The 27,699-nt window shown below is 41.2% G+C and overlaps 1 protein-coding gene across 1 annotated transcript; it reads right to left on the bottom strand.

Moving 5' to 3' along the window:
- kcnj5 (potassium inwardly rectifying channel subfamily J member 5) lies at positions 1–27,054 on the bottom strand. The gene is made up of 4 exons (XM_062386826.1): positions 26,847–27,054; positions 16,156–16,238; positions 13,298–14,171; positions 1–2,236 (listed from the first exon to the last, which is right to left on the bottom strand). Exons 2-4 carry the CDS (start codon positions 16,216–16,218, stop codon positions 1,851–1,853), a joined length of 1,323 nt encoding a protein of 440 aa, XP_062242810.1. The 5' UTR covers positions 16,219–16,238; positions 26,847–27,054; the 3' UTR covers positions 1–1,850.
- Between the last annotated feature and the right edge of the window lie 645 nt (positions 27,055–27,699).

Raw genomic sequence — 27,699 nt, 5'->3', positions numbered from 1 at the left:
CACAAAGAAAACAGATGACATTCCAGCAATGAAATGAAATGAATACATAGTAAGATGCTCTAGTGTCACAGTGAAAAGAAACACATTGATTGGACAAGCATCTGTAAAAAAAAAAAATCAATTGGGGGATGGGAGATTTTTAAGTATTAGGAATTTTTCTTTCAACAAATGATAATTCATTCATTATCTGGTAATATATATTGTAAAAATATCATAATTTACATGCCTTAAAAAATACCCTGTATTTCTTACTGTATTAAACTTACTCATGCATGCAAGCTCCTAAGCGTCCTTTCCAAGAAAAGTCAAAAAATACTGTGGGGTATGGCCATCACTGGACAAGAGTCCAAACAGTAGAGTCACAATGGGCCATAAACTATGTTGAGGAAAAGACCCCAAGGCCAGTTTGTGGAAGAAAGGGGCAAAAGTGCAGATTGAACAGAGTGTGGGTGGAAAGGAAAACTTCAAATCATGAAGTTAGAGCCAAAGGTGAAGGTTACAGAAAGAAGTTACAATGACATCCAATACTGCAAGGTGTTGAGCTGGCCAGATACTAGACTCATGAAAGAAATGCTGCTCCTATCATCGGTAGCTTTTGTGCCACACCAGAAAAAAATGCTTCAAATGTCTTTTGAATATTTAAAACAAAAATAAAACAAACATTAAAAGGAAACATGGAGCATTTCATTTTGCTTGTGGAGTGTCTGAAATATTCATACGTGTGGTGTAAAAAAAATCAAGAACATTTCAAATAGCAGTTGAGCGTAAATATTTCATATAAATATGTGTGTCACTTTTAACTAGGACTGACATGCATCAGCCGGTAGCAGTGGCTAGGTGGGTGGTTAGGTCAGCATGGAGTCACTTCATGGGAAATTGTGCTTTACGTACCAAGAAAAAGGGCTTGGAATTAATCTTTTAGTTCCTGCTGCAGGAATGGGAATTTAATCTTCAACCAGCCAAGAAGAGTTCATGTAATAGTCAGTCAGCATATAGCTACTAACACTATAAACTAGTCCTTTTTTGTACATTTCAAACCCTGAAAATTAGTATAAAATGAGGTACAAGCTGGCTTCTTTTAGGTCAAGGCTCCCAGTGTGTTGGGGAGACAATCAGACTCACACAGCAAGTTTTTACGATGAGAAAGATGTGAACAAAGAAAACAAACGGGTTGTGGTTCCCGGAACAAGTTGCCTTTTATAGATCAGTTTCCTACATCTTCTGTTGCATATGCAAACTAGAGGCCTTGTACATTTCCTCCTTGGTGAATGGGGGTTTCAGACACAGAGTAATAACAACAAGACAGAGAGAGGAAATAACAATCCTCCAAATTTTTTGGGGGAAATGAAAAGAAACAACACTTCCATTTGCACAGAGAAGCTGTTGTCAAACACATTAGTTGAGTAATGAGACTTATTCTCTGCTTAAATGAAGGTGAATAAACACACTCTAGATTGAGAATATTGGAGTATCCATAATAAGCCCATGGTACTCATCATCATGGCTACCAGTTGAGGCTCAAGTTAAAGTTATACAAATTGAGCTGTTATAGCAGTAAGTGGTCATTATGATTATAAAAATACAACCTGAACCACCAACCTTTAAGTGTAGATATAGATATTGTACATGTGTGTTTGTGTACTGTATGTGTACATACATGTCTACAAAACCAATCTATACTATAGATTGACACCCTAGCATAGGAGTATTGCATGAGTCGGGGGCTGAAGATGGATGTCTTGTATCTCCAAGTACTGCAAAGGAACAAGCTGGCCAAAGGCTAAATGAAGTATTACACTGTCCTGTACTCTTTTCAAAGTCTTTCCTGGATTTTCAGCTGAAGTGGCCAATCAGTCAGGTAGTCCATCAGCGAGGGGCAGATCCTCTACAGCAGCAGCTAAGCCATTGGTCTCTCCTCTGTCACCCCCTGAATTTCTCTCCTCCATGTCCTCGTCCTGGCTGAGTGGGTCCTGTTTAGACAGGCGGTTTAGGGGGTCAAAAGTATGAGTTTTAGGCTCAGGGCTCAGGAGTGAAAGCTGAGGCAATAGCGGATCCTCCCGGAACTTAGCAGCTAGCTCCTTGGCGCTGCAGGCGGGAGTGTTGGTCTCGTAGACTTCGTGGAAGTTGTTGTAGTCTACCTCATAGAAGCCCTTCTCCAACGAGAGAACTGGTGTAAAACGGTAGCCCCAAAGCACTTCTGTGTCCAGGTAGGAGCTCCTGGCCTGACATGTCATTCCTGTCAGAGGTAAGGATGGGTGTACGTGTCCACATGCACACAGACATATGCACAACATTACACACAGGGAATTAGTGGACACAGAAGCAGACACACAGACAGAGTGGACAGGCAAACAAACACACCGAGATGGAAGGAGATGTTGGGAGAAAGAGACAGCATCAGTAAATTATTCATGGTTATTCAGGAACTTAACAAAGAAAGGGCCAAGACCTATTTCTGCTAAACCTCCATTATGTTTTTGAAAGCAATAACGTTGGTAACACCACTGAACAGAAGTGACTAGAAAGGGGAGAAGGCTTGGTCATAAATAAGTATTCTAAAGGAAAGGTTTTAACAATAAGTTTCAATTCATTTATGTATCAGCTGTGTCAAATGTAAATGTTGACACATTTTTGAAAAGGTATTAGTGTGAATAATTTGAAGTATAGCAGTGAAATAGCAGTGCAGTGCTAGCAGCTAAATTAGACAATGCAGTCATTATTCCTGCCATTAATCACACCGTTGCCATTAATTCACACAATGTCTACTGTGAAAAATACGAATTAACAAATAGGAATAACAAAACATGCAATTAATCACAAATAAGATAGTTCATTGTTAATATCCTGATATATGAATCTTAGGATCTGTGAAACCAAGAAACGGGCTCATTAGCTGTTAAGCTAGGCATTGCGTTCTCTCATGGGAATTAGGATTAGCATAATTTGGTTGATAAATGTTTATAACATTGTGTATTCACCCTGTAATGCTTCATCAAACCCATGTCTGAATTGGAGGTGGTGAAAATGTTGAATAAACTTGGCCAACATCACTTGATCTCAATTTAGAAACTTCACTTCATGTTACTATGCTTTTCAATCTTTCCCACTGCTTAACAACTAAATAGCTTTTAGGAAAATTGTCACAAGCTAATGAGGCAACAACATATTACAGCCACTTTGACAATTTTTTTAAAAGATATAATTTGATGCATAGGAGACCGAATTTTGGAGTTCAAACTGAAAACATTAAACTTGCCTTAGATAACTTGCTCACGTTACCTACTGTGTTGTGTGCCTTATACATAACAACACCCATGACACCAAGCATGGGCTCCAAAATAGACAAAGATTTCAAATTCGATAAGGTGTCTAATGCCATTGTGAGAGGAGGGGCTTCTGCACCTTTTATTCTGCTTCCCCTGTGGATATGAGTGGCCTAGTTTCCACTTTTAAATTGTGAAATGTTTATTTCTGTGACTGATTCCTCAAAGACGACGTGAAGTATTTCTATACTGTCTGTTAAGGGGTTTGGCACATTGTTTGATGCATTGGTTTGAATCTTAGTTTAGCTACTTTGCTGTCTAAATACATTATTGCCTGAAGATCTATTAATATCTTGTCACAGTAGCCTTTTGCTGATTGCACTTTTATCATTCTTATGAAAGCTCCATCTCAAGTCAAAAGTTCAGTTGCCTTTGACTCGAAACTTCTAAATGCAGGATGGAAGACAGAGAGTATTTTTCTGATGAACTGTTGTAAAACAATTTTAAGAGCAGTTATTTCCTGAGGGATTAAAACTAAATGAACCATTTTATTCATGTGCCTGAGTCAATTCTCAAATAGGACAACATGAAAAGCCCCCATAAATTCATACTTGGCTCCACAGACAATATCATAAACTTACGTAGACGACTATACTCACACACAACACTTTGATACCGTTTTATGTGCACACTATGTCTTTCTTTTATTGACCATCTTACACTCATACACAAACAGCTATACTACATACTATACTACTACCATGCTACTACAGCGTCTTATATCTAGGCTAAAATCACGTCAATCAGGTCAATCTGAGGAGGGCTGTTTTAGACACGGTAAAAAGGGTGCTGTTTTAAATGATCCTTGTGGTATTTTGACCATAATATGTTACAGACATTTCATGAAGACCCCAAGGAACCATATCAACTGTGGTGAAATGGGAATAATGTGTCCCTTTTAAAGGCTGTGAAGCTCCCCTCAGAGTGAAAGAATGGATTCACTTACGAGATATCTGCTTGCCTGTAAAATGTCAATGTTCTGTTATTGGAAACTTTTATGAAACAGTGGATACAGTGCCCATAATTCTCCCGACTGTATGACTGTTTGGAGGACAAATTCAACATTTTCCATGCTACGTTTTGAGTCTCACAGACTCAGCACGCTTGTCTTGCTATATAGATAACAATCATATTTACTTAATGCTTTTTCATTACCTCTGGGAAATAAAAAAGGACTGAACAGCATTTCTGGATGCACATTATATCATACACAATGGCTTCGTTAGAAAACCATGGACCAACAATGATTTTTTTTATACCATTACTGATGAAAATATAAACGATAAAATGATGTTCCCCTTATGTTTGGAATAATATATATAAAGATATATATATATATATGGATACTTATAATTCTTATCAAATCAGTTGTTGACAGACAGGCCCCGCTCTGGGAGTACACCGACACACACGCACATACACACACACACACATATAAACACACACATATACACACACACACACACACACACACACATACACACCTACACGTCTTTTCTGGTGCATATGGAACGGAATGAATGTTTCTAAGAAAGTATTATTGTGCGTCATGTGAGGGAATAATACAATAAGTGTTTGATAGTTAATAAAATAAAGTATGATCTTACATGTGAGTGGTAACAGTGGAGTATAGTATTTGTGAGAAATGATGATGAATGATGAACTGAAATAAAGTTTTAAAGGGGCCTTTCGTTGGTTTTTGCCACAACCGACATTTTGACAATACACGTGTGTCATTTCCATTGAGGTGTGTCAGTTTCAGGGTACTGATGCTGTGCGTGCTGGCTGACAGGAAAATCAAAAAGGAGAAGGGCCATCAATGATGTTATTAGTTGCACCTTTGCTTGAACAATGTTGACATGTCACAATGTCATTGCAGGTATAACGGCTGCAATCACAATCAATCGCTGCTGCTTTTCATCAGGGCTCATTACCCGTGTCCACGTGTAGACGCTGACTGGATGGCCCCGAGTGTTACTCAATGCATTATTGCAGGCGGTGACACAGTCAATGCCTACTGTAAAGATATATTTTCATGTGGTATTATTCTGCTTACAAGGCTTAAGTAGGCTTTACATACAATAGTTCACTGTCTGCTATTGTGAATGTTGTAAATATGTGTAACATCAGTTCAAAATGCGAAGGATTTAGCAAAAGATGCTATGAATAGAAACAGATCAATACTCCACAAATAGGCAAGCAGAGTCAAGAGAGTCACAGTATGAGGCAAGGATTTCTCCATGATAACCTGCAGGAATGCTATGTTTGCAGAGAATATGGCCTTATGTGATGCCTGACACACTGTGGAAGTATGAATGGTGAATGGCTTTAGGAGAGTTAGTTTGATAGGTGTAAGCTCCAGATGGCTTTAGTGATAACTGGTCCTAATGAGGAAAATCCAACCTAGGCTTCCAGATAAATGAGTGGGTGGTGTGCTGTGATGTCTGAAGATATGGTAGATACTTTAGGAAGATGTTCTAAATGTTTTCCTGCATATCACTTGCATTTTATGGAATCTGCTTTACAGAACAGTGTTGGAAATGAAAAACAAAAAAATGGGCAGAGCGACACGAATGATATTGTGTTAAGTGCTTCATCAATGACACAGCGCCAAGGCAAGCCACGCCTGGAGATTCCTTGAACAGTATTGAACATTGTTACTCTCTGTTGAGCAAAGCAGAAATGGGAAGGCTACACTCACCATCCACAACTGTCTAATAAATATCGTACAGATGAGTCAGGTCTGGTGAAAAAGCCGATGACTCCGGCTGCACAGGATGAAAGCCTTTGGCTGCATCTACACTACTATGTTCTAGCTTTAAACAGTTCAATTCGGCTAAGGATATGTCTGGTGTCCACACTATTCCAGACTAGTTTCAGAAGTGAGTAGATTGGAAGTGCTGCTGGCCCTGTTTAATAACTGACAACTGTTTCATTTAGGACGCACAGTAATGGGGATGTTTAGAAATGATGACGCAGACACTCAGCACCTCTTGCTTATTGAGTCTTATCGGTCACAAAGTAGCGGTTATTTGTCTGGTTCCTATCACATGACCCCCTTCTAGAAGAATACAACCGGCATCAGCCTTGGCTGCCATTGTAGAACTCAACATGGACAAGCAACAGCTGTTGTGCATTTCATTATGCTGCTTACATGCGTAGGAGACAAGCTATAGTGTGATAGTGTGGAGGTGGATTCAAACTGATACAGAGCCAAAACGGTAATGTGGACAGAATTCGATCAGCATGTATGGATGCTGCTTCAGAGTTTCTCACTAAGGAAGGGGCAATATAGAAGAAAGAATATCAAAATGTCGAGAAGAAAAATGTTGAGAAGACAAAGTAAAATGTACAAACCACAAAAGATGGCATGTCAAGAAAGCTCCAAATCCTGTCATTAACCCATATGAATGTGGTAAATAAATACTCAATTAGTTTGGTCTGTTTTCAAAAAACAGGTAATTGGGCAACGCTAAAACCCTGCAACACAAATTGTTGTTGCACAAAATATCTGGTTCAAATAATTGATCAACGTGCATTTACTGTCAAACATTCATCATGTTGGTGAAACAGGGGGCCTGTGCATCATTGATCTCTGCTAGATGAGTAAGAATCATTTCCAGAGGGGTGTACTTTACCTATTCGAGTGTCTTGACACAGTAAATTGTTCAAGATCAATAAGTCATGAACACGTGTATATGTGTCAGTGACAGATGGTTAATTAAGAACCTATTGGAGATATCATGAGCAGATTCCAATTAGTGAGAGAAGCTGTAAAAGACTTTCAAACACAATTGATAACAAACCTTGGTGATGAGCTGTACACAGTAAAATCTGCTCAGCTTTCCAGAGTGAGACCCAAAGTTAATGCAATTAGCTGCCTACATTAAATGACAGCACTTGCATCAGAAAGCAATATAACTGAGGGTGTGATTCATCTCTACCTGTAGCTCAAGTTTGCTTCAAACCACCAGTTCATGTACGTTTCCAGTTTATGGCTGTTCAAATGAATGTCGACTTGTTCAAGATTTACAAGCCATTAATATCATAGCAGTACCTGCAGCTCTAATTGTGCCAGACACCATTTAGAGTCTTGATTCATTTCCCCCATACCGGAACGCATAAACAGTCATGCCTTTGTCTTCATAATTTCCTAGAATCCACTGCATCCAGGAAGCCATTATGTATTATCATTTAATGTTAATGGTAAACAACATAAATGGGCCATGCTAGTCCATCTGAGGAAGATCACCCTCCTCGTATGCAGATGACTTGCTTGTAGCTTGTCTACAGAGAAATATTGTCTTACTAACTCTATTTTGCTGCTGCAAAGACTGACTGAATGTGGTCCTAGAGCCAAGCCATTGTTTTACATGGGACATACTGAAGAACGGATAACACTTGTTTAAAGAAAACATATGTTTTTTTTAAACAAAACTTTTTGTCATGTGTTTTTTGATAGTGGTGGTCTATGTACCATAGGAATTCTTAAAATATACAGGCAGAATAATACCTGATAAGGCAGGTTTCTGACTATGTTATAAATTACTTAAAAAGGTATTTTTAGATATAATTACATTAAATACAAGGCATCTCAATCATCAATAGAATTGTATTTGTATAGCCCATATTCACAAATCACAATTTGTCTCATAGGACTCAACAAGATACGACATCCTCTGTCCTTAACACTAGACAAGTGTAAGAAAAACTACCAAGAAACCCTAAAAAAAAACAAAAAAAAAACTATAAACCTCAGAGAGAGCCACATGTGAGGGATCCTTCTCTCAGGGGGGACAGAAGCACCATAGATGCCGTGTGTGACTGAACACATCAACAAAGCTACAATATTTTCTAAATTGATTAGCGGAAACATATATAAAATGTCTGACAGAGATGAAGGGGGCAGCAATGACAAATCAATTGAGGAGTTACTGTCAGAAATTGTATGTGAGTAGGCAAATTGCATATCGAGCAGTCTTGTTGCAATCATAGTCCACTGTCAGCTGCCACCATGATCTGTGCAGACGGCACCAATGCAAACTATGTTATCAGCTTAGGATGTGAGGCACTGTACAAATAAGATAGCCATAACAAAGGAACATTAGTTGGATTTCATTCTGTAGGCCTGCCGCCTGCACCACAGTTTATCAATCCCACTCATGCTCCATCAGATCAGCTCTTGATGTCAGCTTTCATGAATAGCGAAGGGCCACCAGCGAACGAGTTTGCTTGACCTGCGCCCATTCGATGATGTGTCCGGTAAGGGGTTAACTCTTAATGTAGCTAATCCATTGTGCTGTCCAGAGTACTGAAGCAGCCCACGGATATGGAGCCTCTTCTTTAAATTTGGCCTTTGATCTACAATATTCTCTTACCTCAGATCTCTATTACATTAACACTATGTAACAAAGCATGTTTGGGGAAATATGACTACAGATATAGTTTTTACTATATGTTGGATGTCATTGTATTTTTCATGTTCATATGAAAAACGTTGCTTTAATAAACAGTCGATAAGAAGATGGATTACAGCCGTAAATGGATGAAATGTAACAGTAGAAGTACAAACATCACAGGTGTCCTTCAGCAGGTGAACTGGTTCGGGTTAAAACCATAGATACGGCTCAATTGCATGTCATTGTGTGACTTGCGTCTCAAAAGATGTCAGTAGTGCAAAACCTTCACCCTGCTTTACATTAAAAGTAATAGGAATCTGTGAAGGACCTTTTTAACCTATCTGTGTCTTTGTGTTGCATTATGGGTAAAAGACTTGTACGTGGGCCTTAGAAACAATAGTTTGCTGTCTGTCTCTAGCATAGCAGTGCACTGATAGGGCCCAGTGGCCATTGCCATAGCAACCAAGCTTATAGCACTGACTCCATGCTCATAGCAGGTATGATAAAGCAAGTCTCTGGTTGAGGGAGTAAACAATCATAACACAGGTGCTTTTCAAGGTCTTGGGGAACACAGTCTTTACTCAGAGATGATGGAAGCATTATTTAATGGATAGATGGATTGCTGTAGTTTATGTCAAATAAAAATAGGATCTCAGAAAGATAACAGGGTCTTAAATGAATGAAAAGAACACCTACATTAACTATTTTATTTATTTGCATTCATATGTAAATTGATGCCAGAATATTGTCTGTCTAAGCGCTATTTTACACCCAGAAAAAACATCAATGTTTTTGGTCTGTGTGGAGAAACGTTTGACTCGTGTGCACTCGTCAGACTGTAAACAGTGTATGGTGAATGGAAGACTGAGTCTACACACAAGCCCTAAATATATTGGTCTTGGCCCCCAGACACTAATTTGTCAACAGATGACAGCCGATGGGCTCCGAGATTGATGTTAATTTGTTCATGCATTTTGTCCCAGTTGTAGTTTGCTTTTGTGTTTGCGGTGAATTGTGGTTTTCCGCTCTACATGAAAACATCTTGTGCTGATTAAGTTTAGAACTGACATCGTTATTTATATTCTGCAGTATATGAGGACAGGGGCCAATGATAATAAGACATGTGAACTCATCTTGATATTTGGCTGAAGAATATGCTTTAGGCAACAAAACTTATTCTTCAATTGTTAATTATAAAATATAAGTTGCCAAAAGGGAAACGATGGCACGTACAAACATGACTGTATCTGAAGTCACTGCTGTTTTTACTTTCCTTGCTATTAGGTAGTGTAGACTTTGTTTAGTCTAAACATAGTAATTACTGTATATTTATAAGTGCCTAGTTTGTCATATTTTATGTGCATATCGGCAACTAAGATCTTAAGATTGACACAGACTTAATATAGTGATGTGTCTTTTAGGAAACCACAAAAACGTCAGCCAACTATAAAGTCTAAAACAAAAAATCCCACTGAAGACTCTTGTTTACAGACCAACGATATCGATGTTATATGCTGTATGTATTCTAAGAGATGGCAGCAGGCCGTATTTTATATATAAATAACAGACTATGAAGGAAACGGGACACAGAGCAGTGTTTCTCTATCTTCTGGGCTACTTCAATGATGAAAACAAGGATTGTTGGCGGCAACATGAACAAATATGACTGGGCCTCTGGCACAGCGGAGAAAGTACAGCAGACTTAACACTAAACTTCACCACTGAGTATAGCTTAGTATTATGTGTAACTTTATACCTCTTAAGGGCCGAATGTATTATGCAAAAATGAGTAAATATGAAGTATATTCCAGGGTACATAAACATCGGAAGTCTAGAGATCTCTGTTATACGGCAGTAACTAGTTTGGTTGCTAAACTGACTATTAAAAAGGTTCATGTCCAAAAAATGCATTACCTTTCGAAATGGAAGTACATTGTTTCTGCTGTAGGAAAAACTGATCCACTGGGCACCAAAGTGCATGAGTGCGAAAAAGAATAACTGAGGCTTTCCATTATGTGCTTGTCTTGTGTTGGAACTTGATTTCTGAAATTGCACTTTAATAAAAGCTTTAAATATAAGCAGAATTAAGGATATTGGTAATAAAACCAAACCTTCAGATGGATCGACCAATTTAATATTTGAGAGAAAAGTAAAATAACGCAATGCATTCTGTGTTATCTGAAACTACAACCCCAGCAAACACAGTGGTGGTATGGAAAATAATGTATCTACAGTTTTATTTGAATCTCCTTCAAACATTGAAACCTACTACTTAGGTTAGTATGACTTTGATATTCATAAAGATATTTTGTTTGTGTATTTTTAGTTGAAGACAATGTATTTTAAAATATTGCAGGGCTGCTTCTGTGTAACATATTTTTTTAGAGCATCTATGGTGAATTACACTATGTAGATATATGCTTTGGGAATGCCTGAGAAACAAATGTCTATCAAATAATTCCTTGCTTGATGTTCTCCAGCTTTTGCATTATATAGAAAACATTTAATAGATGTACTGTATATTTCCCCTGGTAATGAGAGTATTAAAATGATTTCCTGCTGGATCAGATTTGCTTACTACTGTATGGGCCATCCATTCATTGATACACAACTACACTGGCAGCAGATTCATCACTTTTAAATTAATGAAGTGTGGGTGCTTAGTCAGCTATATATTTAAATGCTTTTGACCTTGGAGCCTTATACCTCAATTAGAAATACATAATTATCATAAATTAGTAGCCTGACTGCACTGATTAGTTGCCACATGTCCTTTTCAACAGCTCAACGTTTATTTATTTTTAAATTCACTGTGATATTTCATTACTTCCACTCATTATATGAGAATTGCTTTGAACATGAGTTTGAATTTTTCATGCATTGCCCATAAAGAAAATAAAATCTGTCACTTATAAATCAAATGTGCACTACGTGGTGAAGTAAGTCAAATTTTCTGGATCTTTTCAGCATTTTACTAATTTCAAAATAAATTGTTATAGTACATTTTTGTAATTGTATTTTGACAGTCAATAGGCTCCCAACCGATGAAGAAGTAAAGCCATTGTAAACAATACAGAGGTGCTAATCAATCTGTAATAGTTTTGGGTCCCAATGTTTTCGGGTTGGTACAGTCGTGAAAACCATTTCGACTTATCACTCAAATGCACTGCTGGTGGTGTTTGGTTTAATTAGTCTCAGTGGGGTTAGCAGGGTAAAGGGGGAGGGCTAGTGGATGGTAAGATTGGTCTGTTGGCAAGCGGTCAAGGACAGTGACGACATAAACCCTGCATGATGCCATGGTCTGTGCCGGTGAGGCGAAACGATATTTAATGCCTGAGTCAAGTATCTAGCAGCGTGAGCAGGAAGCATGATGACTACTTGTGCTTTGGAGGGAAACATTTTTACAAATAAAAGAAATCGAAAATTAAATAGAGCAGAAATGCTCAGATGCATGCAAAGCCATGCCTGATTGCATGAGGGAGCTTGAGCATTTTGTACAAGGTTGTGAAACGACAGTTGTTTGCAAAGACTAAACGCCAATGATCAACCGGTGTGCCTGATTTATCGATGCAACAAACGATGGTATCTAATAAAATAAATTTGTAATATGTATAATGCATTACATTTCAAATTAGTGGATTATAATTAGTGCTTGAACAACGGCCAATAAACAACTCAGTTTAGGCCTATAAACAATAAGTGGTTTAGCCAATGCCCCACAGAAAACTTGCCGGAAGAGCAAATTAACAGCTCGTTGTGGGCCAGGCTCTAAAGGTTCCTGTATTTATCCTGCAGTGCTGAATTAAAAAGGGATTGGTGCTTAAGGTGTGATTTCTGAGTAGACGAGGCTACGTGTTCCGCCACACTGGGAAATCTGAGCTTCATGGAACTTTACTGAACTACCTGGTCGTGAATGCTTTCTCAGGACAGCTTGGCCTTTACCCAAAACACAGACCAGCAGTGTGGGTAGTAAGACTTCCTTCATTTTGAAATAAACAATATCAGACTTAACATTGAAGTAGCAACAAAGGAAATGTGGGCTGCAATTGAGTACAGGCAAACATTTGATCGCCTTTAATCATTTGTCTCACTTCCAGTAACAGATACCAGGAGAAGTGTATAAAATAATTTGATGAAGATAGAACTACTGTAAAAGAAAAAAAGAAACATTTGCCTAATTCCTCCATAAAAGGCACATTATTAAAATTAATGATTTTAATATCATTAAAATCCATACCATTTGTTTTTAACTGAGACTTAGAGTTGATGATCTGTTAATGTTCGTGATCTGTCTTTCAGTCTGTTCTAATATTATCTCTATTGCAATTTGAAGCACTTATAGGTACTCACTCCTGCTACTCTCTTTGATGCAGTGCAACTTTCCATGTTAGCCTCTTCTGCCTTTCCATCCATTTATCCATCATCCCATTCCACCCACTCAGCTCACTTCCTGCATCCAACAATTCATCAGTCTCTGTCTCTCGATCATCTATCTGTCATTATATATCTTGCCAGTTCACCCTTTATTTGTCTTTATCCCTTTGACCCCCCTCCCCACCACACCCTCTTGCATACCTGTGGCCTCCACCATTCCCTCAAGGATAACCACGATCTCAAACTCCTCCTTCTCCATTTGCGCCAGCGACATCTCCCAGAAGGGACTCCTCTCGTTGATTTCGTGGGAGATGATGAGAGGTGACACCAGGAACAGCCGGTCGTCTCCCGTGTCAAAGCCGATGTTGATGTCAGTCTGGTTGAGCGGGATGAACTCCCCTTCCTTGGTCTGCTGCGAGCGAATCAGCTTCGCTCGGATCGATGCCTCGACGATGTGAGAGTTCCTCAGGTCCCCCACCCGAAACATCAGGCACATCTTGTTGTCTCGCACCGAAATAACAGCTTTGTGTGAGAACATGAGGGTCTCTGCGCGGTTCTTTGGCTGTGAGATCTTGACAAACATGCAGCCCACCATCATGGCATTAACAATGGAGCCCAAGATGGCCTGCACCAAAAGCAGTATGATACCTTCGGGGCATTTTTCTGTGATCACACGATAACCATACCCGATGGTGGTCTCTGTTTCAATGGAGAAGAGGAAGGCAGAGACAAAACTGTTAAGGTTCTCGACGCATGGCGTCCAGCCCTCCTCGTCGCCGTGCACCAGATCGCCACGGATGAGCGCTATCAACCACCACAGAAAGCCAAAGAAAAGCCAGTTGACAATATAGACCAAGGTGAAAATGAAGAGACTTAGACGCCAGCGTAGATCCACCAGTGTGGTGAACAAGTCACTGAGGTAACGGTAGGTCTCTTGCACATTTCCGTGATGGACGTTGCACTTGCCGTCCTTCTGAACGTATCGCTGACGTGGCTTCTTCGCTGGGTCAGAAATCAGATGGGTTCGCTCAGTTGAGATCTGCGCGTCCCGCAGGTGTTTGGGAAGCTTCTTCACCTGCGTGGAACAGGAAAGATACAGAGGGAGAGAAGCAGAATAAGGATAAAGAGCTGGACAATTTTGTGCAAGAAAAGGAACAAAGAGGAGATGAGAGCAAGAAAATGGCAGTTTAGGGTTCTCCACATGTGTGTGTCCTTAACAGTAGCCTCACTGATTTCTTACCTAGGATATATAGAATTTAGAGCAGAGGATTCACATGTTTTATGTGGTTTGACTTCAGCCTTTCTAAAAACACACTGCCCTGTGCTGTTGGCCGGAAGGCAAATAAAAGTGAGGTATAAAGTCACTGCTTTGTGCTACTCCATGTCATTGTATCTATGTATTGGGAGAAAGTGAAAGAGAGAGTAAGGACATAACAAGAACACAACAACACCCAGGTCTTTGTCGATGCTGGCCCAGCTCCAGATAGACGATCTGGCTCCACAGCTGTGCCCTGTCTCTCTCCCTGTCCCCTGTGCTCCCTCCCCTCACACCCTATGGGACATTGGCAAGCCTGGATATGAACAGATCTTCCATCTTTCCCCAACAGACCCTTATGGCATCATTAAAAATAGTGGCATATGCCTAGGTTCATTAGTTACACCATTTATAAACTAGGTTTCATTCACATACAAGAATAAATTCCAATATTATTTGTTTCACATGGTTTAACAACAATACAGGACTACAAAAACAAGGAGATATTCCTGCAGAGGCTGTGTGGAATCCGTTCCAATGCTTGGTCCATGCCAGCATACAAAAAGACAAAGGTGTAAGGCACCTTTAAAATAGACAGAGGACACTTGGCAGCACACTGACACTTTCCAATCTGAGCTGATAATTGAAAGGCATAGTGTTGAAGCAAGGAAACAGCTCTGGGGTCTATCTAGAGTCATGCTCACATCACAAGGAAACCTATGTCCTATTGTGCACGCACTAAGTTCTCCTCTGCTCTATCACAAAGGCGATCACCCTCACAGTGCAGCCGGAAACGGACATAATCTAATGCACTACAATATCCATCCATTTCCTTCTTTTCTTGAAGTCTTGCCATGGCCAGAGCCTGCATAATAAAATCTGCCAGGGAGGTTTATTCGGGGGGTTTCATTGAGATGTCAGGTGCTGTCTCACCACTGTCCTGTGTATATGCACATGCAGTCAGGCCTGCATGTATTGAGTTTACATAAATTGATTTGAGGTGATCCCTGTTTGACAAAGAAGAATTGAAAGACAATGCATACTGACCCGCATTGCAACTAGCGGCTTGATGACAACACACTCACCAAATGTCAATGGGCTACCTTATTACCAGCTCTAATCGATCAAATATTTCCTTTGACAAGATCAGTTCATGTACACATCTGTTTGAAGCTTCTGTTAATTAGCACTAAGCCTCTTGTAAACTTCAAAATATAGGCCCATTCATTGGCACACTTTGGGCTTGGGTTAATTGATTGATAGATGAAGCTGTCACAAGCAGTGCCGCCCAATCTTTGTAGTCAATACTGTTCCCAGGGGTGATGGTCCATAAACAAATTCATTAGTTCTCACACTGTGGCAGTAGTAAGTGGTGGGTGTTTTCTCTCTGGCCGTGCTTGGATTGACAGTATAGGTTCCAACCAGCAGGTATAACAGGACAGATAACCAGTACAACTGCTCCACCCAGTATTTGGAGCGAGGAGGATGGGGATTTATGTTGAATCTGTAGCGCTGATTTAATCTGTGCTACAGATTAAAGATAAATCACAGTAAATGTACACAGTACACCTGCTAAATATCGAATAGCCTTTTTTAGTCTCCTCTTTCTCAACATTCTTGACAGCCATCAGTCAGATTTTCTTTCTCAAACACATACGGAATCTGCTCTTATCTTCTCAATAACTTGAGCCCATACCACCTTCATCTCAAATACAGTATATCATGTCTCCCACTTTTTTTCCCCATTGTGGAAATATGGCAGGGATGAGTTAAGCGCTGGACTGGTAGTGGTTGTGAAGTTTACCTGTGCTGGCGTGACTCCTATCTCCATGTTGTGGTCCATGAGGACTCTAGAATCCCCTGCCATTCTCAGCTGAAGCTCAACACCTACAGGACATAAGACATAAGAAATAAATTTAGGATAACAAACATACATATTCAAATTGTGTTGCCATTTTCTTGGCAGAAGCAGAAAGAGATTCAGCTCATTCATCATCGACATTTAAATGAATGAATACAACAGAGAATAAAGGTCAAATCTGCGGTTGCCTCGGACCAGAATGTACAAGCTTCATCCATTAGGCCTTTCAACCTCTCAACCCTTGGCAATCTAAATTTTACATCTTCTCTGACAAGTACATATATTATGTCGACACTAACGATGTTGTGTTGATATTCAGTGCAAACCCCCTAAGGCACAATATTTTCTGCCTGTCATTTCAATTGTTTAAATTTGTCGATATGTCAATATTTGCCAGCCTGTGTAATAAGAACCTCTGGAAACCACAAGGTTGGTTTGAACTACGAGCTTTAAAAGGTCAGATCTCCAGCAGAGTATGATGTTTGCATTTATAATGGTTTCAATGTTTTGTCTTTGTACTTTGTGTGAAGGTTTTTGTTATAGTTTCGTATTCAGCAAAATCGGTCGAAACTGTAAGTATTGAATTGTGTATAGTATTATGTGTGAAAAGTTGAAGTGGTAAATCTTTTTTTCTGCCACTGTAATAATAATACAACTTTTGCATTTTTTCTGTTCTCTGATTTAATTGGGAAAATCACCATGGTGGATGACTTTATTAGCATAGGAATTGCAATCATATGCAAGACTATTTAATCTGAAGATTAATGGTAGCTGCAGCTACTACACAGCTTTTACATCCATAATGTGGAGGCCAGTACCAAAACAGGGAGGCTGTTTCTCCCAAAGCCTATATTACAACAAAATTATAACAAGCGCTGATAACGATCCATATTTAAATCTATCATCTATCAGAAGTGACCACTGCTAAATTTGTGTCAAACGGTCATGCTTTTACTCAGACGCCGTCGCTGAAGTTCTAAAAGTGTCACCACATAAAGCAGTCACTTTGGTTTGTGATCACATAAGGTTCAGTGAAAGATTTTTTACTGGCACTCGCAGTCCCAAGAGGTTAAAACCTCCTGTCTTAGGCTTCGTGGGTTTTTTTTTTCTTTTCCAGAAACTGTAGCATAGATTGCATGGAATTTGTTTCATGCATTCAGTGTCCCAAGAGGGTTACTAGAAAAATTGGTTATTTGAATCCATTACAACAAATATACTACTGCTCTGAACTAAAAGGGGAACACTGTAAATTATTAGCTTTTCAATCAACTATTAGCATTGCAACTGAGAGCATATCAGCATGCTGATGTAAGCATTTAGCTCCAATCTCTGCTCTGCCAAAGAACCCAATCAAACATGTCAAGTTATTGAATATGTCTGCACAATGCTCACCGAACACACAGATTGCAGTTTCCCAACAATATGACACTTCCAATTCAACATCTGCTTGCAGCAGCTGAAGACACGCATTGATGTTTTGAATGGTTATGTTTAGACATTCACAGCACCAGTTAGAATGATGTGGTCAACACTGACTCACGAGACAAAACATGTGCTTTGTTGCCTAAACCTAACCACACATGGGACTGAGGTTGTGAAAACTTGCATGTGCTGCAAAAAAAGGAAGCAGGTCCAGGAATTATGTTTCCCTGGAAATGTGTCCGTTAAAAAAAATCAGTTGTATTTTTTTTTTTTCGGCTCAACATATTCATGAATACAACACCTGAAAAAATAGTAATGAGAGATGCACTGGCGGCTCAGAAAAACATGCCCATATTGAAGAAGGAAAATGAGCACATGCTAAATCTGAAGCTCAGTATAAGTACCGCAACATTGAGCATACAGCATGTGGGCACCTACAATGATTCATCAATGATTTGTCAAGAATAAAAAAAATAAAATTGCAGGGTATCCGCAAATATGACAACAAATATAATAAAACAGGGATCTGCACTGTCACAGCTGGATGACTAAAGTAAGGGATTAGCTGTTGACATCACATGAAGCGGGCTCAGCTGCAGCAGTCTTAACCGCATCATTTTCCCAAAGAGCAGGCTTGTTATTGGCAGCCTCAGCTACATGTGACCCCATGCAGACAAATGCATGCACACACAGCGAGAGACACACAAAGCTCCACATCCAAACACACTGCTCCTATACTACCCTGCACCACCGTGGCCTATTGTTCCTCGGATCAGAGACAGCAATTGCTTCTCAATGAGCTCGAGACAAGAGGGATAAATTCTCCCTTTCACAGAAAACCCACTCGCCTCTTTTACTTTGCATTCATCCAATATAAAATGACTGCAGGTATCATCTCTGAGGTTGTTTTTAGCTCCACTGGATCAACAGTGAGGTGCTGACAGTGTGCGATACATGTGATGTGATTTCTCTACTCCTTTGTTGTATTTCTAACCAGGTATTTTTAAACATCTGTTATGAGAGGTCCAAAGAGAAAGGAGAAGTAGAAAAAGCACACTTTCAATGTTTCCTGAATGATGTGGGATTAATAACAATCATTGCTATTGTTATAGAGGAGAGTATCCGTGTGTGTGTGGCGAAACTTCTGATTAAGCCACAATTTTATCAGTAATCTTACAACACCTTTGGAGCTGAATGAGAGGCAATTAACTTATGGAGCGTGTGGGTGTTGTTTGAAAATCAACGACTCTTAATTTACAAGAAAAAACAAGGTATACAGAGGCCTTGTGACTGTCCGGCTCAAAGAACGTGGGTTAATTTATTTTGCTGAGTGGCACTGACAACATCTGACATTCCTTCGTCATTTGTCTTTGATGCTCTATTTGATCGCTGTGGGAGCAAGGAGAGGGAAAGCAAAAGTGAGCATGTCGGAGGACCACGTCACAAATCAGATTCACACAGGAATGTAGTGTTGACATTGATTGTCAAAAGCAAAGGGCAGAGTGACGTGACAGGCATCTGAGCAGGCAGACGGACAGCAGAGGTGTGACACACACACACACACACACACGCACACACACGCAGATCCTCTGGAAAAACCTCGCTGAATATATTAAGAGGGGTTGCAAGGTCACGCTTTCTGAATCATTTTAGGTTCTCTCATGAATTAAACATGACTCCCTGGAGATTTGTGAACTCCAAACCTGTGTGTGTTTCAGCAAGGCTGTGATTGCGTTGTCTGTTTCATGGCAGCAGACCCAACAAGCCCAAATGAGAGGTGTTTGAACATGCCTAACAGCTGGGGTGTTTTATCTTGGTACTTTAAGAGGGTAACAAGCATTTATCTTGTTAATGGGAGAGTGACTGGATGCTTTGGCTGAATTGTGTTTGTGTCCTGATAACAAGAGCACTCATATGTTGTGCTCGAAGCCAAAGGGATACGAGGGAACTTGCTTCCTAAGGGGATTTCTACGGTACATATATTTTCCTTATTTGCTGACGCTGCGCGCTGTAAACAATAATCTGTACAGGGCACAGCGAAATGTGGCATTTTCATTCTAACCTGTGGCAAGATCTATATCCTCCCCCCCCCCCGCCCCACCCACACACACACATGCTCTGTGATTTATTCTCAACATTTTCAGAACTTGAGAGGGTTCGTCAGCTGCGTGTGCAGTTCTTGAAGATAAGATGTGGCCTGGAGCAGAGTCAAGAGGGTTTTTTATCAATTCTAATCCCTGCCCCGATAAAGACCTCGCAAAAGATTAATTACCTGAATTATAATCCCAACTTGATCAACATAATTGTAAACTCTTTCATTCTCTAAATTACTTTCCTTTTTTAAATTTCCCATTATAAGGGGGTAATCAATTTAGTTTTTCTAGTCTATGGAGAAACTCTTTCCTGCAATAAATTTGTGGTTGTTTTGCAGATGGTGAGAGGGCTGCTTGCTGCCGTCAGGTACAAACTCAGTGGCTTCTAATGACTTCACTTTCAAGAATTAGAGAAAATGCAGTGTTTTTAAATATACATCTAACATATGCGTTTCAGTGACCCTTCTACGCTCTTAACTGACAATTGTGCTTATGCTTTCGCTCTTCATCGTTCCCTCCTCTTCATCAGGTTTTAACCCCGCCGCTGATCATGACTGGAATACAAATGGAGGCAAGATACTGCAAACTCAGCACTATCCCTGTGGTTTACAATACAAATTTGACTATTATTGGGCATGCATTCCTTGAATTGGAGGTCATAGCTTTTAGTTTTCTGTTGGTTCATTAAATACGATGCTGACACTGGATAGACAGAGACGAAGAGGAGAGAGCCTTGAAGAGTATTGAAACAGCAGCTATTCTCACAGAATCCCTGCATCAGATAGATATCTACACTGGTAGAGTCCTTCCAGCTTATCTGCTATCTCTGTTCTTTGGCTATGGGAGCAACTCCAACTTTGTATTTCCTTGGTCTCTCACCCTGCTTCACTCCGCCTCTCGAGTGAAAGCAAAGAGTCACGGTTACTGGACCTGTCATGATTATGTCCCGGGCTAAGATTGGCCCATAGAATAACATGGCATCATCCCTATCTCTTCTCACTTATGACACTTTGAGGTCGAGCGGGTCAAATGACTAAAAACGGCCCAAGCTAGTTTGGCTCCAGGCAAAGCAAACACACACAACACTCATGCACACACACACAAACACACACACACACACACAGTTCATGCCATCCCTCCCTCCCCATTTTCCCATTATGCCCGATAGTGAGCTGAGTGTATCCAGTTGTGTCCTTCTCATAGATGACCTTCTCTGGAGTGACACTGCTGCACCGAGACATTCGACTCACACTCAAGAAACAATTTCCCTAATGATATGTCCAACTCTCTCTCTCTCTCACACACACAAATCACTCCCGCCTGCCTCTGTCCTCTCCCTCTTAAAGGACATTTTGCGCACTTCCTTGGAAAGAAAACGTATAATTCTTCCAACCCCTGGATAGCTTTGGATCTGTTTCACTCTTCCACTAAAATGTGCATGAACAAAAAAAAAGGAGTGACAACCCAGATTCCACATCGCTGTTGAAGTGAAAGTGGATGGGATTAAAACCCAACACCTACTGGAGCTGGAAATAACAGCCTCTTCAACCCTGCTGGTCTGAGGCGTGAGAGATGTGATGGAGGGAGACATGAGATGTCAGAGGCTGAGTGGGTGGGTGGGTGGACATGCTCGCTGGCACCTTGTTTCGTCTTTTTTATCAGGCGTCTCTGTTGTTGCTGTGATTTATGGCTTTAGATCCCAGATATCCTCTGCCACGCTCTGTTCTGATGGCTAAGCAAAAGAACGAACCGTAAAGAGAAGGATCTAGGGTCATGAAATACAGGGATTTGAATTACACAACCAAGCGAATGTGTCGATTGTACATAAATGAGACTGACTAATATCCTCTGCATCAAATCTGACAGAACTTTCCTTCCTTCATGTAGTTGGTGAATCGTCTGCCTGACCTCACTGCAGAGGACAGAGGACAGGGAAAGGGGGGGGGGCATTAGCAGGGTAGGCTGGGCTGCACACGAATTCTTTGGAGGAGCCAAAGGTCAAATGGTCTCGATTGGAAATCCTGATATGCTTCACTGTGTCCCCCATGCTCGTCCCTTCGAGGAGCCTTCTTCTCTATTGTCAGCACATACCGAGTCAGGATAAAATGAGATTATGACCCTGCATGTTGCATGTCAGAAATCCTCAGACCCACTCGTACCGGGCAAAGCGGGTGAGTAACGTACCCCCTTGCTCATTGCGTCCTCTGACAAAGTGTCTTTTACTGACAAGCTTAAACCGCCACCGGCGCAGCTGTGCAGTGTGAATGTATTTTAGCCATTGAATGCAAAGCTGAAGTTGGTGTCGCAGAAATACGCTGGGCAATCACAACATTTTCGAAAATCTATATTTTAAACTAACAAGACAAAACAACAACCAAAAAGAAAACACCGTGACAAATAATAATTCTATGCTGCCAGTCAGGCCTTATTAACACACATTGAAAGACATCTCCCTCTACCATGTGTGTTAATGAGCTGCAAATGTACAGGGATGTGCTTCCCCTGGGTGATGAATGCTCACATCCCTCAGAGATGCTTGTGTAGAAACCCTCCTGATGTAGAGTAGACCTGAATGTTGTAGCAGTGTTACACTGGCCAATTAGGGACTGTGGTTGTAGTGTTTTCAAAACAAAACGGAATCCAAATTTATCGGCATGTATGAGGTGGGATATTTACGCGAGTGTGTCCTATAACGCAATACAAAATAACCCACCTATGATTTAGATAAACTGGCCTGACCTGAAAGCTTATTAGCTGGACAGGAGACAGTGTTACACATCTCTCTGCCATTGTCTGTGATGCTTAACAAAGGAGTCCTCCTGAATAGAGTGAGGGATCCTCCTTCATTAAACAAAGTCCAGATAACGTCTGGTCTAGCCACAGCGGCTAGGTCAGGAGCAGGAGATACTGTAAACCTTCCATTTTATTCTACATAACCTGCCGTCGGCCGATAAGAACACAAGGCGTATAATGAGCAGGTTAAGCTGGATAGGGTATGTATCCTGGAAGGCATTTCAAAAATCTGTGACAGATTACACCCTACAGTTTTTTCCTAAATTTATGGTATTTCCTCCAAAACCTCCACCTGAACAGTGTGGACATGGTTACAAATGAGCTCGCTGGCGGTTGCTAAGGTCAAGACGACCTGACTCAAGGAGACCTTTTTACAGAGATAGAATTCAGCTCCATGGAAAAGAGCCTGTACTTTCTGCAAATATATGTTGTCCATGGAAGGTGACACAGGATATGTGTGCTTTTCTTTTTATTATGTTTTATTCTATTTTATTAAGGGGCAACACAGTGGGGGTTTAGGAAGGTTCACGGTTCCCCAGGGTTGAGTTTGCATGTTCTCTCTGCATATGTTTGAGTTCTATGACTGTAGCTGTGAATTTGTTTTTTCTCTAGCATGCCACTCACTCAATGTCAGCCGGAATTGGGTCCAGCAACCCCCCCCCCCCCCCCCCCCCATTCGACCCTCAAAGGATAAACTGTATAGAGAATGATTGGTTGGTGGGATGAATGGTGTGATGGATGGATAATTGTTGTGATGGATGGATGGATGGATGGATGAATGCATGGATGGATATTTTATTTGGGAGTTTGCTCATTTTGTTTCTGCATGGGTTCTCTGCTGGTAGTCTGACTTCCTCCAACTATCCAAAGACATTGAGATAGGATGTTAATTGGAGACTGTCCAACACCCACTAACATCTAGCTTTTGTCTGTCGATTGATAGTGATGAAAACATGACACCAGGGTGAACGAGCCAATCATGTAAGACAGAGAGGTGAGATAAGTGTGTCTGTGATGATTGTAAATAGGTATAATTTGACCGTGAGAGTGAATATAAGTGTGAATGGTTTGTTTGTTTCTGCATGTTGGCCCTGTGATAAGCTGGCGACCTATTCAAGGTGTACTCAGCCTCTCGCCCTAATGTCAGCAGGGATTGGCTTTAGCTCCCCCTGTGACCCTAAAAGGATAAGTGGTAAACATAATGGATAGATGGAATATTTATTTGTGCAATAAAAGACCATGTACAATAAAATGATGCATCTTAGCAGAGTTAGCCTGAGGCTAATTTTCATCTGCAGTGCAGTGACACGTCACAATTAAAACATCCACATGCTGTCAGAACAGCACTAAGCAAAGTAGACGAAACACATAAAACAAATAACACACAGTCACACAGACACATAATTTGAATTTATTTAGAATGATAGAGGTGAATAGGATGTGCACTTACACGCATACACTCTGCTATATGTTCGTACATGTGGTGGACGAACAGAGAACAAAGATGAGATCCCTGAAGGAGTCGTCTCTCTGGCAAACAGAGGGGGGAGGTTTGATTGTGCTGCATGTAGGCTGAAGCAGCGGCTCCATGTACTGTATCAACTTTATGTGCGACAGGACTGTGGGAGAAATACAAGCGTTGAGAAGTCGTTACCTAATAAGCGGGGGGGGGGGGGGCGTACTGTAAATCTTGTACGTATAGGCATCAGAGGTGACACTTTGAAACACAGTAGACGCACAGGCTCGAATTTGCATTATTTGCAGATTTACGAGGGCATAAACAGAGCGATTTTCCTTCGGAAGTATGACAAGATTGTGTTTGAAATGTTATGCTGCTTATCCGTTTCATTGAAACTTCAAGAGATTGGATTAATGAACTATGCATGAGGTGCGACTTTCAAATTCAATTGTAAAGTTATTTTTCTGAGAGCCAAGTGTACAAACTAGAGCTGGAGATGGATAAATACATAATAACTCAGTAGCATAAATACGTCATCTGCATATTGGTCTATCAACAGCCCCAACAGCTGAATACAGTATTTTAATGCAGTTGTCTGACATGCACACACATTTTTCAGAGCACTAAATAGGAAAGGGAAAAAAAGTCTTCACGCCTGGCTAAGCTCTTGACACAAATGTGCGGCTGCGGTCTTAGAGAATGTGGATCTGCTTGAAGAACAGAGCATTTCCCCCACATCCCCTAGAGACACACAGTCTTGACTAAATAAACAGATCCAATTAATTATTCACAGTGTCTTCTCTTTAGAGAGACTCCTCAGATCCTGCTGAGCATTACATCAACCCTTTGCCCTCTTTTGTCCTCTTGTTAGGCAGATCGGGACAAGGATAATAACCTGAGCAGGAGGGGACTGAGGTGCACGCACGCTGAGTTGCAGCTACAATAATAGCGGTGATAATAAGGTCAGAAGGCCATCCATCAAAAACCATTTTGATGGATCTCACTTCCCCTCGCAATCTCTGAATAGATGATCGCGGCTCCACCAGCTGCAAGCAGGGTGGAGGAAGAAGAAGCCTTTTCAGAAATGAACTACGTTAGGATGTCCGCACAATTGTGTCGGGACTTTCTCAGAAATGAACAACCTAGCAGGAGATTCTGCGCTCACAACAACACAGATATCTCTGGTGCGTTCAGGCGAGGGTTGGTGCAGGATGTAACGTATTCATTCTGCTGCGGAAATCACATGATTTTGTTTACATCACAGAAGCATTGGCTCTTATCACCAAAATTTTCCTCTGCGTATATATTATCTATATTTTATATTATCACTCATGCAGAGCTGTATTTTTTTTATTTATGCAGCTGTCATGTGTGAAAAACGTCATTAGCACGCCCTCTTGCTCGCAGCAAATACCCAAGAGGATCTCCTGCTTTATTCTCACCTTGGCGTATTCAGACCTTATACATAGTTTGAATGGGGGTCTCACTGGGACATTTCTGCGTTCTCACGTACAGCCCCTTCAGAGAATCAGTGCCAATGTCTGAAAGCAGCTATACAGGGATAGAAGTGGGCTGGTTTAGTTGTAAAAAACTGTATTAACCAACCACATCAGACTTAGTTGTCTGGTCCTTCTGCTCCAAAGGGCTTGAGTTAAATGTCCCACATGTAGAAATGTGGTTAATGACGACAGCAGATATGGCCTACGCTTAGTTGCGTCTCCACGGTGAGCCCGTAAAGACATATTAAAAAATTGGGACGAGTCCACAGGCTACCATGACACTGTCTTGACATTTCCGGATGACGACAACACAAGTAAGGACAGGGGGCTTTGGGGAGAGCCTGCACTCGATTAACACAGCTGCTTAGCTCGCTGCATTGCCATCAAAGTTTTACAGCTACATCTCAGTGCGGAGGGCACTGAACTGGAGCAGTAGATCTGAGGAAAAAATAAGATCATCAGGCGTTAAAGCCAGCAGCCCTTATCCTCAGCCCAGAGAGTGTTTCCTGGGGAATCAATATGAATGATTTTTGTCTTAATGTCTCTGGTGTAGCTTACAATATTCATGAGAAAACTGCCGGCAGCTATCACTACACGCCCGTTGCTTTATCTTTATCAAAGGTATAAAAAGGAGTGAGAGCTGGAACATGCTGCGCTGTGTGACAGCAGTGTAAAGACCCGCTCCTCCACACACACATGCACACACACTTTCCTTACTGATGCACATTCACTCCGGGGTCGCTCCTGTTCCTACCACTGCCATCGCTGCTGCTGCGCTTGTAAAAACTCCTGCATTGCACTGAAAGAACTACAGCCTGCCACACGAGTGTAGGCACAAACAGCGGGAGTGTTGACAGGCTTTTCTCTGCTTGCGTCAGAGAGATCCATGGGCTTTTTGAGTACCCTGCCCCCACTACAGTATGAGGGGCAAGGAGATGCATGGTAATGATCTGTGTGTCTCTGCAATGAAATAATATGAAGGAGACGTACTGTAAAATGAGCGGAGGAAAGAGTTCCTGCTCTCTGGCTCTTGGAGAGTCTTGCATTGTCTCACATCTTCTCTTTGCTGTGTCTGTTTTCATATATCTGGCTCTCACAGTTTTTGATCACTCCCACACTTTCTTTTTTATTAGGCAACCTACTCCAGATTGAATTTGTGGCTGCGCAATGAAAGACATAATGCAATCACTGCATGCAATGCCATCCACAGACAAATTGAGCGGAGGCAGCCTGGATGTGGAGCCACAATCGTATCATGCATCAGCAGCTTTTAAACCTTCCCTCTCCTCTTTTTTTTGCCTTACCCATGCTATCTCTTTCTCTGCTTTTTTCCCTTTATCCTCTTCATCAGTGGTGCACGATGCTTACCTTCAGGTCTCTGCAGGTGTCGCTGGCAGGCTTCCTTCCAGGCATTTCACAGCTGCTCCTCTCCCCAGGACTGCGCACTCCTTTCCTGGCTTTGTTCAATCAGCAGCAGACCTCCTGCTTCACTCCTGCCACCCAGCTCCTTCTGCTCTCGCTCTCTATCTACTCCTGTGTGAAAGGGGGCTCTGCCTGTGCATCCATGTGTGTGTGTGTGTATGTGTGTGAGAGAGAGAGAGAGAGAGAGAGAGAGAGAGAGAGAGAGAGAGAGAGAGAGAGAGAGAGAGAGAGAGAGAGAGAGAGAGAGAGAGAGAGAGAGAGAGAGAGAGAGAGAGAGAGAGAGAGAGAGAGAGAGAGAGAGAGAGAGTGGGTGAGAGAGGAGATGGCAAGGATGTTAATATGTGTGTCTTTGTCTTGGATGCTCCTCTCCTCTCACTTCCGCACAGACATTGTACCTTGCCTCTCGGGATTTGTTATTTTTTTATGTGCGTGTTGAGTTAAGTGTGTGTTTATGGATTTTTGTACACAGCCTCAGCATCACTGAATGTGTAGGTGTGTGTGTGTGTGTGTGTGTGTGTGTGTTTGTGTGTTTGTCTACACCACATGGTCCTCTTTCCACTGCTGCAAAGGCAGTGGTACAGTGGTACAGTGAGAGGTGGGAATAGAGAGATGAGAGTGTGTGTAAATGTGCGTGTGTGTGTGTGTTGCAGGGTGCAGACAGGGGAAGAGCGATGGTGAAGAGGGGTGTGCTGTAATCAATTGCGCCAAAACTGCAGTTGAAAAAGAACCCTCATGGGATTGAGAGTGATATAATGTGGAAGCAGAGATAAATAGTCTTAGGAAAAGATAGAGAGAAAAA

The sequence above is a fragment of the Platichthys flesus genome, chromosome 4 (genome assembly GCF_949316205.1).
Source record: "Platichthys flesus chromosome 4, fPlaFle2.1, whole genome shotgun sequence".
Classification (NCBI taxonomy): Eukaryota; Metazoa; Chordata; class Actinopteri; order Pleuronectiformes; family Pleuronectidae; genus Platichthys; species Platichthys flesus.
Note: the sequence above shows the minus strand (reverse complement) of the source record. Positions and strands in the feature narration are given on the sequence as shown.